General features: G+C 36.9%; 1 protein-coding gene across 4 annotated transcripts in view; it reads right to left on the bottom strand.

The window, feature by feature from the left end:
* The window catches only part of EML4 (EMAP like 4), a 138,449-nt gene that overhangs the window by 15,105 nt on the left and 111,119 nt on the right, over nucleotides 1–12,225 (bottom strand). For all 4 annotated transcript variants that reach the window (XM_053924299.2, XM_053924301.2, XM_053924300.2 and 1 more), the window contains 4 exons: nucleotides 11,295–11,420; nucleotides 11,078–11,209; nucleotides 10,332–10,399; nucleotides 214–302 (listed from right to left, as the gene is read on the bottom strand). In XM_053924299.2, the coding sequence (XP_053780274.1) occupies nucleotides 214–302; nucleotides 10,332–10,399; nucleotides 11,078–11,209; nucleotides 11,295–11,420 (415 nt within the window). The remainder of the gene's footprint in view (nucleotides 1–213; nucleotides 303–10,331; nucleotides 10,400–11,077; nucleotides 11,210–11,294; nucleotides 11,421–12,225) is intronic.

Here is a 12,225-nt window from a genome sequence, read left to right as displayed (position 1 = left end):
ATTTATGTTTGCTTGGTGATTTACAATGTTGTTTAACTTTAGAAGATCTTTTACAGTTTCCTGCAGCAGAATTTAATCTGATGTTGGGGGGAACATACTTAAGACTTAACTACTCTAGAGATTAGAGAAAGAAGAAGACAACTTTACTGGAAGTGGAAATACGCAGTTATAGAGAAACGCTGTGAGTGCCAGGGTGGGGGCAAGTCTACCCACCTACTGAGTAGCGCATCACAGAGAGCTGTTCATTCCCGTCTGTGTGGATAGAAACAAGATCTCTGGTTTCTGCATCCAGAACAAACCACCTGTTGAGAAGTAAAAATCAAAAATTTTTCAGATATTAGCACTTATGGGGAAAAAATGGTTGCTGATCTTTTCTTTTTAATTTTTAAAAATTAAGAAATTTTATTAATGCTCTTAAGTATGACATGTTTCCTTCTGCTAATGAAGGATGAATTCATTTTGCAAAATGAAGCTAGATACAATATAAATATACCTATACGGGCCTAGGTATGTTCCTAATTTCTATTTAGGTATGCACTGAATGCCAACAGGGTGTCTTTGCCTAGGCACTGTTTAAATAGAGTAAGATAGCAGGATCAGTGTTCTTGAAGATCATACTAGAGTTGGGTAAATGGAAATGAGCCAATTAAAACAAAATAATTAACCCTGCGGAGGTTGTGGTCAAAACAATTACAGCATAGGTTGCATGTATCTGAGAGATATTCATTACTAGTATATGCTGAAATGCAAAAAAAAAAAAAAACAAAAAAAAAAAAAACAAAAAAACCCCCCCCAAAACCCCGAACATAAAAACATTACAAATCTGCATTTATTATATTTATATAATACGTGATTTTTAACTTATTCTCAGTTATAATCTAGAAATTATTAAACAAAGAAATATAAAAACAAAGAAATATAAAAACAAAGAATAAAAATTTTCCATTTTCATATAATGGAAACATGGATGGTGCTAAAAAACACAACCAAAAAAACGTCTTTACTTGGCTCTGCAAAATGTCGGTAACAGCCATTGCACACAGTACTGCTGTGCCCAAGGCACACACATTTTTCACGGTGCTTGCAGATTATTTTGGTAGCGACTCGTTTGGGATGCACAGCACCTAACACCTTTTCCTTTTTCTGCTTGTTGAGGGAGCCGTATCTATGGCTTAAACGTTATGGCTTGACATTAGTCACAGACAAATGTGCAGCTAGTCATGACCTTGAATCTATGCACCTGGTATTATGTACCAATATTTAAGTACCAATCTTAGTAATGGTGACTATGTACAGGGTAGGGCAAAAGTAGGTTTACATTTGTTTGTATGGGAAATACAATAATTAACAAATAATAACACAAGAATAAATTCTGTGTTTTGCATATAACTGTAAACCTACTTTTGCCCCACTCTGTATAGTAGAGGAACTCTCATTAGGAAAATGAATGGTAGTAGACACAGAAAAACCTTTAGGGAGGATCAGATGTAGGATGTGGGTTGAGCTGAACTGGGGGGGGGGGTGGGGGGGAGAAGTACAGCAGTTCAGGCAGGAGGAGCAAAAGCTGCACAGCTATGGAGGTGGGAGGGAGCATGCACAGTGTCAAGTTTGGAGAGAAAAGCAGAAGGCCATTCATTTGTAACCAGCAGGGGGCACACTGCCTCTCTAGTATTTCCAACATTTGCACTTGGAAACTAAATTTGAGACAGTTTTTCATTCATATTTATAGGAAAAGTCAAAGTTATAAAAGCCTCGAGAGGTAAACTGATGACTTAAATCCAACTACATAATACATGACTCCTATCAGAACTTTTTCTGAGAACACTGGAAGGAATAAATCGTGTTTCAGAAGAGCACTGTGAGATGGGGTATAAAGGACGGGAACTAAAGACTGGATGAGAGAGAGGAGGTAGGTTACAGGAAGTATGCCGAGCTGGCTGTGGAGTACAGATCTGTGAACTGCCTGGCTCAGATCAGGCACTAAAAAATATTTGTAAAATGATTAAGTGAACTAATATACAATAAGTCTTGAACATGACAAAACCCAAGTTTTAGCAGGAATTACTTGGTGGTAGTGCAGTGTGCTCGGAAAAAATAGTTAGGGTGGAGAAAATGGAACAAGACTAGAAAAATAAAATCACTAGCTTAATTTTATAGGACAGGATGGGACAAGAGCAGCAAGTTTTGTTTTTAATTATTCAGATGGGGAAAAGTCCACCAGTAAAATAAAACACTGCAAATCTGCACTTATTATGCCATTAGCAGAAATCATAATGACAGTTCTTTCTAATTTTGGAGCTAATTATATAACTAATATCTGGAAAGGGACTATTTCTTTTTCAGATTAAACAAAATACTGTTCAGGAGAGGAAAGTGCTTTAAATTTTTTATTTTAAAACATGTTTAGTGATGTTATTTCATATGCCAGTATATTCAAGGTAGGAGATGAAAGACTAAAAGATTTCAACTGTTTACCTATCAATGAAACCCTTCTCTAAACACGTTTGTGAATGAATTTTAGTAACTTGCGAGCTATGAGTTGAAACCTCTAGGTAGCTATCCTAATTTATAAATTCTGTCTTCTTTCCAAGTAACAGAAACAGCTTCTACTTGTGAATACTTGATTTAAAAGCAGGAAACTGGCACTTTGAAGCATATGCTGTGTGCTCACTGAACACTTCCATTTCAGAAGGTATATAAGAAACACACTTTATTGCAACTGGACAGTAGCCATAGATCTTAGGTTTTCTTCTGAGAACGTATTTCGTTAATCAACTTTTATAGCTACCACTGTGATGCTCCTCTAAGACATGCAATGCCAAAGCTGACGCCAAGTGTACTGCCCTTTCAGATTAAGGGAACAAAATATTCCAACTCAGATTCAACAGATGCACCTGAGAACAATGAGATGGAGAACCACTCTCATCACATCAAATGTGCAAGGATAGGTGGGATGTCAATTTTTAGGTGGAGAGGAGAAGATAAAAAGTACAAAAGAGCTGGAGTGTATATGCATGACAACAATTTGACCATTCTGGCTGGAGTGATGAGGGAAAAGATTTTAAAAATCTTTCATGGGTTTTAAAGGCCAGGCTTTTTGGATTCTACTGTTGGGGTGTCAAAAAGACTTCAGAAATGTTCTTGTCCTGAATTCAGTTTCCTGAATTTGCTCAGTTCATTCCTCTTGCTCCATACGAGCTCTTTGCTCTTCATTGCCTGTTCCGATGCAAGAGCGCCTTCAAGGCAGGACTGGTCCCACCTCTGTGTGCAGTGTTCTCTGACAACTCAGGCTCACAGGAATTTGTCTGCGGGTCTCCAAGCACTGGTGCCTGTGTATTCAATCAAGTAACACTGAACTACTAATGTACCCTTATCTGTTCATGTACATAGTAGTCTACTTAGGGCAGGGACTGTGTCTCCTGGTATTTTTCTGTGCTACTTGCTGCACCTGATCAGTGCTTTTCAAGTTACAGGGGCTCAACAAGCATCTGAAGAGGGACTCACAACCGGAGTTGCAACAAGGCAGAACTGAGGGAAATTCATGCTGATAGAGTTTAAAGACACTGTACACCCTGGGAAATGAGCTCAGGAGTACCCATGGGCCAAGTTAAGAAGACTCAAATTACAGAGGGAAAAAGCTATTCTTTTCTAATTAGAAGTCTTTTAATTTTGTCGAAGAAGAAAGTCTCAGCTAGTGCTAATATAACTTTGACATCTCCCTTTTGAGTAGAAGGGGCATTTCTCATGCTAAGAACCTTTACAGTTAACAGTATCTGGCTAGAATTTGGCTAACAGTACTTCAGCTACATCACTGGCTTGCCAAGCCAAGCTACAGTTACCATCAAAATTAGGAAGTTGGGGTGGGTTGTTTAAGTTTCTCCAGGTCTAGGGTCCTATGATTATGCATAAAAAACTAAGTTACATTCTTTACCTGCCCATTTGCCAGGCTCATTTTCCCAGCTTGCTTCCTTATCAAAGTTGTCTCTGTCACTGGAGACCAGAAACTTTGGGGTTTTCTTTGAAGTCACCTCTCTCAAGTCTGCACACCCCCCTTTCTATCCATATATATAGTATGTTCTATATACTGACTCAATTCTGTGGATTCCTTTCTTTGAAACAATTCCCAACTTTAACCTTTGCTTTTTATTCTCCCTATCTTCAAATCTATTGATTTATCTAATTCTGGGTGTCTCACCTCCGTTTACCAGCTTATAAAATAACTATGACAAAAGTTCCTTCCTTAAATACTGGATGTCAGTTTGGAAACAGAATTAGGTCCAACCAGGACTAGAGTTACCTTCTTCTTCTTCTTTTTAAAGATTTTATTTATTTATTTTTAGAGAAAGGGGAAGGGAGGGAGAAAGAGAGGGAGAGAAACATCAATGTGTGGTTGCCTTTCACGCATCCCCTGGGGACCTGTCCAACAACCCAGGCACATGCCCTAGACTGGGAATCGAACCAGCGACCCCTTGCTTCACAAGCTGGCACTTAAGCCACTGAGTCACACCAGCCAGGGCTCAAGTTTTATGTAAACTGCTTGAGAATTTGGTCTGTGTTGATAGAGACTTGATGTCCTGATGGGATGGTAAATAGAGATCTGTGGTTTCTCTGAGGGCTCGAGGTGGTATAAAGCTCAGTGCCTTTTAAAAAGATTTTATTTACTTATTTTTAGAGAGAGGGTAAGGGAAAGAGAAAGAGAGGGAGAGAAACACCAATGTGTAGTTGCCTCTTGCACACCCCCATCTGGGAACCCAGCCCGCAACCCAGGCATGTGCCCTGACTGGGAATTGAACCGGTGACCCTTTGGTTTGCAGGCCGGCACTCAATCCACTGAGCCACACCAGCCAGGGCAAGATTAAGTGCCTTTTAAGAAACTGGTTTAAAAAAACAGGAAGGGGAAGGATAATTAATTGGGGTCTTAGAAAAATCAAGCAAAATGTATTTAATGCCAACAATTCAGAAATTATAAACTTTCAAGTGAGTAACAGTTTAGGTTAACATGTACTGTGAAGCTCTATGAAGAATTTTAAATCCCTTAAGAAACCCAAATTTAAAACAATGAGAGAATGTTATATTTGAAAATTGTGTGTAGTACGCCTAGGTGTAATTTAATAATTAAATGGTTTATAGTCACTGGTTCAATGAATCTAATACTTTGTTAACAATAATTACTAGTACATGTTAATTTTTACTCATTTGTATGCTTTAAGTCTTCATTTAAATTTAGGAGATATCAGCTTATTAAAGCCCTTAGTGCCAGCATTATCCAAATATCAAAACGAGGTAAAGACAGCAAAAGAAAACTAGACAAGTATCTCTTATAAATACAGACGCAAAAATCTTCGCCAGAATACTAACAAACTGAATCAAGCAACATATAAAAAGAATTATAAACGATGACCAGAAATACAGGATTCTCCTCAGGAACACGGGTTGATTTCACATCTGCAGGTTAACTAATGTAGTAATACTCCATTTAATCAAGGACAAAAACCATGCTATCTCAATAGACCAGAAAAAGCATTTGATAAAATTGGATACCCTTTTATGATTAAAAATTCTCAACAAACTAAGAATGGAAGGAAAACTGTTCAACATGACAAAGGGCATCTATGAAAAAGTCACAACTAATAATATATTTAATGGTAAAAGGATGAATGCTTTCCCTCCAACACAGAAAACAAGACATGGATGACCACTCTCGCTACTTCCATTGATATTATATGAGATCCTAGGTTAGGAAAATTAGTCAAGAAAAAAAAGCATTCAGGCTGGAAAGAAATAAAACGGTCTTATTTGCAGATTATATGATTTTGTATGTAGAAAATCCTAAGGAATCCACTAAAAACTATTAGAACTAAGACATAAGGTCAGCCAAGTTGCAGGACACAAGATTAATGTACAAAACGCAGTTGTATTTATATACACCAGCAATGAATATCCAAAAATGAAACTGAAAAATAATTTCATTTTAAAGAGCATAAAGAGAAGTGAAATATTGTACTTGGGCATAAATTTAATAAATGTGCAAACGTGTACCCTAAAAACAAAAAACATTTTTGAGAGAAACCAAAGATCTAAATAAATGGAAAAACATCATCTGTTCATAAATTGGAAGACAATGTTAAGAGTGACATTCCCCCGAACTGATCTATAAAGAAAAAAATCACTATCAAAATGCTAGCTTATTTCTTTGTCAAAATTGACAAGCTGATCTTCAACTTCCTGTGGAAATCGAAAAGAGCCTGAATTGCCAAAACAATCTTGAAAATAACAAAGTTGGAGGACTCACACATCCTGATTTCAAAACTTACTGTAGAGCTGCAATAATCCAGACTGAGGTCCTGGCATTAAGGATGAACACATAGATCACGAACAGAAATGAATGTCCAGAAAGAACCCGATGCGTTTACAGTCACCTGATTTTCAACAAGGGTGTCAATGGCCATTCAATGGAGGAAAGAATAGTCCTTTCAACAAATGGTGCTGTAATAACTGGATATCCACATACGAAAGAATACAGTTTCGGGTACCTATCTCACACCATATACAAAGATTAACTCAAGATGAATCATAAGCCTGAAGGTAAGTGCAAAAAGTACAAAAATTTTAGAAGAAAACATATGAATAATTCCTTATGACCAAAAGACAAGAGAAATAATAAATTGACTACTGAAAATTTAAAATTTCTGGGCATCAAGAAAGTGAAAACGAAACCCTTGGCATGAAAGACTATCTGCAAATCATGTATCTGGATAAGGTATTGTGTCCAGAATGTATAAAGAATTCTTACAACTCAGCAATTCAAAGATAGGCACAATTTGAATAAACATTTCTTTGAAGAGGCCAATAAGCACACAAAAAAGATACTCAACATCATTAGCTGTCAGAGAATTGCAACTCAATACCACAATGAAAAAGCACTCCACACCCACTAGGATGGCTATAATGAAAATACAGACAAGCACCAGTGCTGGCGAGGATGTGGAGAAATTAGAACCCTCGTATGTTGTTAGTGGAATTGTAAAATGGTTTAGCTGTTGTGGAAAACAATTCAGTAGGTCCTCAAAATGTGAAAGAGTCATCACAAGATCCAACAACTCTAATCCTTGGTATATACTCAAGAAAGTTGAAAACATATGGTCACACAGAAACTTGTGTATGAATGTTCACAGTACCGTTACTGATTAAATCAAATGCCCATCAACTGATGAAGGAGGTATACTCATACAATGGAATATTATTTGGCGACACAAAGGAACGAAAGACTTATATATGCTGTACAACATGGATGAACCTTGAAAACATTGTTAAATGAAAGAAGCTAGTCACAAAAGACCATGTGTTATATGATTCCATTGACATGAAATGTCCAGAAAGACAAACCTATAGAAAAGAAAAGCAGATCAGTTGCCTAAGGCTGGAGGAAGTGGGTGGGGGTAATGATGAATGACTGCTAATGGGCACAGGGTTTCTTCTGGGGTCATGACAATGTTCGGTAATTAGCTTGTAATGACCTTGCACAACTCTGTGAACTTACTAAAATTTCTTGAATCGTGTACTTTAAATGAATGAATTTTATGGTATATGAATTATATCTCAATATAGCTATTAAAAAAGAATCCTTACTGTGTGAGGATTAGCATGTTAAGGAAGTACTATGTCCACCAAGGGCTATGCATTTCATTTTTTCCCTTAAAAATTATATTAGTAATACATTCTTTTAAAATTGTACTTCTCTTTATCACTTTAATAATTTAATCACACATATGTATACTTCTTGATCATAAGAAGTAGAAGGTTTCTAGCTTCTAGCCATAGACAAGACATCTTTAAACGTTTTGCTAGTCACTTTTTCTGGATCATGCACAATTGGATATGTGTTTCTTTATACTTAAAATTTTCTTTTTTTGTCCTAAATGTCACTCCCCCTCCTCCCGGCTTTGGGTTAGTGATGATAATGTGAGTGGCTAAACTTAGGAAATTTCAGTTTTAAATATAATAGCCAGGTATTCACAGACCAGTGTAAAAAATGAAAATAAATGAGAAAGTTCTCCAAGAATCAACAGAATCTAACCAGATGTGAAACCAAACACAGGACTTATGTATAAAATGAACAGTAACTACATGTCCTCCAGATTCTAAATAATCACCATCTCCACACCAGAAAAGGACTGACTGCCAGCACTTTTTATTTAGCTGTCAATCGCTCTCATTGATAAGATGTCTTGTACTCACAACTCCTGGTTTAACATTGCTTTAAGGCACTTAAATTAAGTTAACTCCATTTTAAGCTTGTTAATAATGACCTGACAGCTACACAAATGTTAGAAGTAATTTCAGTGAGTTTAAAGCAGATCAGTTTTTCCTTAAAATCAAGGGCTGTGTATATATGGTATATATTGTACATATATACACACCTTAATCAAGTGGTGGGTCTTTTTTTTTTTTAAGATTTTATTTATTTATTTTTAGAGAGAGGGGAAGGGAAAGAGAGGGAGAGAAACATCAATGTGTTGTGGCCTCTCACATGCCCCCTTCTGTGGACCTGGCCCACAACCCAGGCATGTGTCCTGACTGGGAATCAAACTGGTGACCCTTTGCTTTGCAGTCTGGCACTCAATCCACTGAGCCACACCAGCCAGGGCCAAGTGGTATGTCTTAATGATTCAAATCCCTCTAGCCCTTACACTCCATTCAATGTTTAACTCCTTCACATACACAATAAATGCTTTTAAAATGTTAGCCAGTGATTTATCCTTCAAAGATAAACATTTCTTACAATATTTCTAAGTAATGCTAAAACCACCATAAGCACATCTCAGAGAGTACTGGCAGAACAGTGGAAAGAGACAAACTTTGGAACCATACAGAACCTGAGTTCAAATCCAAACTCAGTCACAAGTGACTGAAACTCTATGGGTCTTGGGTTCCTGTCTGTGCAATGGAGAAATAAACAAACATTCTGTTGTCCTCTTGTGAAGATTTAAAGTAATATATAGAAAGTTCAGTACAAGGTCTGTCATCAGATACTGGATAAATGGTAAATAATTCCTACTTTTATTATTTCACTGAGTTTAGCATTGGGACATCTGTTCAGCTGCTCAAAAAACAGATCTGAAGTGAGCTCCTTTGTGGGTTTTCTGAAAACTAGTTCAATACAATAGCTCAGGCTGTTTCTCACACGCTCGACTAATTTTGGGGGTATAATAGAAAATAATTTCCTACAAAGTAACATTACACATACCTATTTAGTCCAAGTCTAAGTAATAATCTAGTATAGACATGTAATTGGAGAAATCTGAGATAGTAGAGCCGCCTGTATTTGCAAGTTATCACCAATTACTCCCCAAGCAGCCTAATTCTATAATTCAATTATTTCTGAATCACTGAAATAGCATCTCTAATTACATACTACCCACATTTCAAAGTTTTATATTTACTGTAATGACCTGTTTTTCCATTCCAAAAGACTTTGCAGCACTGTTTCTAAGAAGCAATTTTAATGTTTTGACTTTCCAAAGGTGTTAATTTGTATCCAAAGCCAAAGGGAAAAAGTTGCTTCAAAAAAACAAAACAACCTCTAAATGACTAAATTTAATTAGAATCAAATGAACTGGCTGATTTGAAATATTTGTCATATAAACAAAGATATAAGTGGGTTCACAATAGTTTCACCTCATTAAGAATCGGCATTCCACATTTTCTATGGGTTTAACTTTTGGAAATTCATATTTTTCCTGCCTTTTTAAAAAAGAAATTATTTGTGATGAGGGCTTATTAGCAGAGGCAATAAAAATGACTAAAATATATACAGATCATAAATATATATTACTTAATAACCTTGGAAAGGTACTACACAAGGTCTGCAAAGACAAGTAATTAAATAACAATTTCAGCAAACATACCTTCATCATCTATCTGCACAGCATTCGAAAAGACAGGATGACAAAGGTATAGCACAAACAACTTTATGTTCAATCCTTCCCCAAGATGGCTCTTCACATTTTCTAATTTAGTTATAATGTTTTATTTTTTTATTCTGCCTCCATCCCTAACACACACAATAATGTGGGCTGCACAAGGGTAGAAATCTTTTGTTTTGCACTCTCATGCAGCCTAAACGCCCACAATAGTGTCTAAGCAAGAGCCCAATAAATAATTACTGATGACTGAATAAGTAAATATAACAGGTAAGAGCAACAAGTGTATTTGTGTGCCATTTAAAAAATTAATTCCCCAGATCAGATTGACAACATTCCTACATAATGATCAAACATCCCACCACTTCAAATTACTCAACTCACATTTCCCTTAGAGACCGACCCTACCTGCCTGAGTGCGTTCCTATGGCCACCACTGTGCCACTTGGATGAAAATCTGCACAGTGTCCTGGTTCCTAGAAGAGAGACAGACAGCTGTTGGGGAGTACATGAGAAAGTCTCCCTAGATCTATGCAAATAGTGGCAAAACGTATTTGAAAATAACTTGTTTCATACAAACATGGAATTCTACTGAGCTTCCTTATAGACACCTGGATACGAGAGGAAAAAGAATCTGAGAGCAGGAATAGATATGCTGGCAGAACGGTGAGGGGAAAGGACAACCAGCTTGGGGCCAGGCAGTGGAATAATCATAAGGATAACAACAAACATTTGTACAGTTCTTTAGTCTGCAAAGAATGTGTACAAACCCTCTGGACTAGAAAAGGAGGGTGTCTCAGTGGGGTAGGGAGAAAACACAGTAGGAGGCCAACTCAAGAAGAAGACAGAGTCCGTTAGTGACCAGCACTTACTGAGTCCAACTGCAACACCACCAGAGGCCCAAACGTTTCTGTAATAATGCTCCATAAACATGCAAAATCTTGCTTCTACTAAAGAAACTGATGGAAATGCTGAGCTTTTGCATTAATTTGCTTCTTCAGGGTGGGTTCATGTTATACTTTGTGACTAAACACTCTCCTGTTTACTAAGCACTTTGTTTTAACCAATGCTGAGTCCTCTCTTCTTTGCTGCTCCCAACGGCTAGTCTGGGGAGTTTCTGTGGGGAGGGTACAATCGCATATTGCTTTACTCACATCCACAAGCCTGGTCCATTCCAGCCTGTGTTCCGCTGAGTTCCACATGCACACCTGTCTATCCTGAGCACATGTCAAGAGCAAATCTTTGAAGGGATGTGTGGCAAGACCCCAAAGCTCATCTGTATGACCCTGAAGATAAAATATACCTATTGTTATAAGAAACAAAGAATATCATAAAAAATATTCAGTTAATGGTTAAAATCACACAGTTTACCTGGACTTCTATTTGGAAGCCATCATTAAATGTTCCCCGTAAAATAAAGTTTCGTGATGTGCCTACTAAAAATTGGTCTGCCTTTCCTTCTGCTACAGCTCTGATTGTTCCATACTGATCAGGAACCTTAAAAAAAAAAAATTGTAATGTCACCATACACATACTAACATGCACTAATTACTACCTACCTGAAGGCTACATTTATAGCTGGAAGCAATTAGGGACAGAATTCCAAATCTGCAAGTAACATGGTAATCTTATGCTAACAACTTGTTCAATTACATCTTATTACACAGAAGTTATAATGTATTAACAGTCTCTGCTTCATTTTAATTTATATTTTATGTGATTTTAAGAGTTCAGGATTAGGAGGGGAGGAAAAGAAATTGGATTACATGAAGAATGAGGTCTGGTTTTGTTATTCACTAGCTATGTTATTTTGGGTAGGTCATTTAGCCTAAGACAAATTTCTTTACATGAAATATGGGGACAGTAAATCCAAGTCCCATCTACTCGTGACTGTAGTAAGGGTCAAAATGTAAGTGCAGTGTGTGTGAGATTTCTCTGTAAACTAAAAAGCAATATATTGTAAAGTGTTATGCCTCATTAATAGGACTCCTTGGGAGATCAATCTCATTTCATCCACTACATGGTACACTCTCAGTGAATGCTGTATTAACATAATAAGCCCAAAGAATGACTCTGAAATAATGCAATTCTTTCTTCTTTATGAAGTGGGATCTAAAATTACTCCTAAAAGTACAAAGAACTGAATTCTAAGAGTATCCAAACTTGTGTTAGAAATGGTAAAGGGAGGATGAACCAGATGGTATAGCTTCAGATTACAAAGGGTATGGATTATCTGTGAAGAAATAGCATGAACTCAAGGCTGAAATTAAGCAATTCTTATCCATCTTAGAAATAAAACTCA

Source organism: Desmodus rotundus, chromosome 5 (assembly GCF_022682495.2).
Source record: "Desmodus rotundus isolate HL8 chromosome 5, HLdesRot8A.1, whole genome shotgun sequence".
NCBI lineage: Eukaryota > Metazoa > Chordata > Mammalia > Chiroptera > Phyllostomidae > Desmodus > Desmodus rotundus.
The sequence above is the reverse complement of the archived record's forward strand: the minus strand, read 5'-3'. Positions and strand labels throughout refer to the sequence as shown.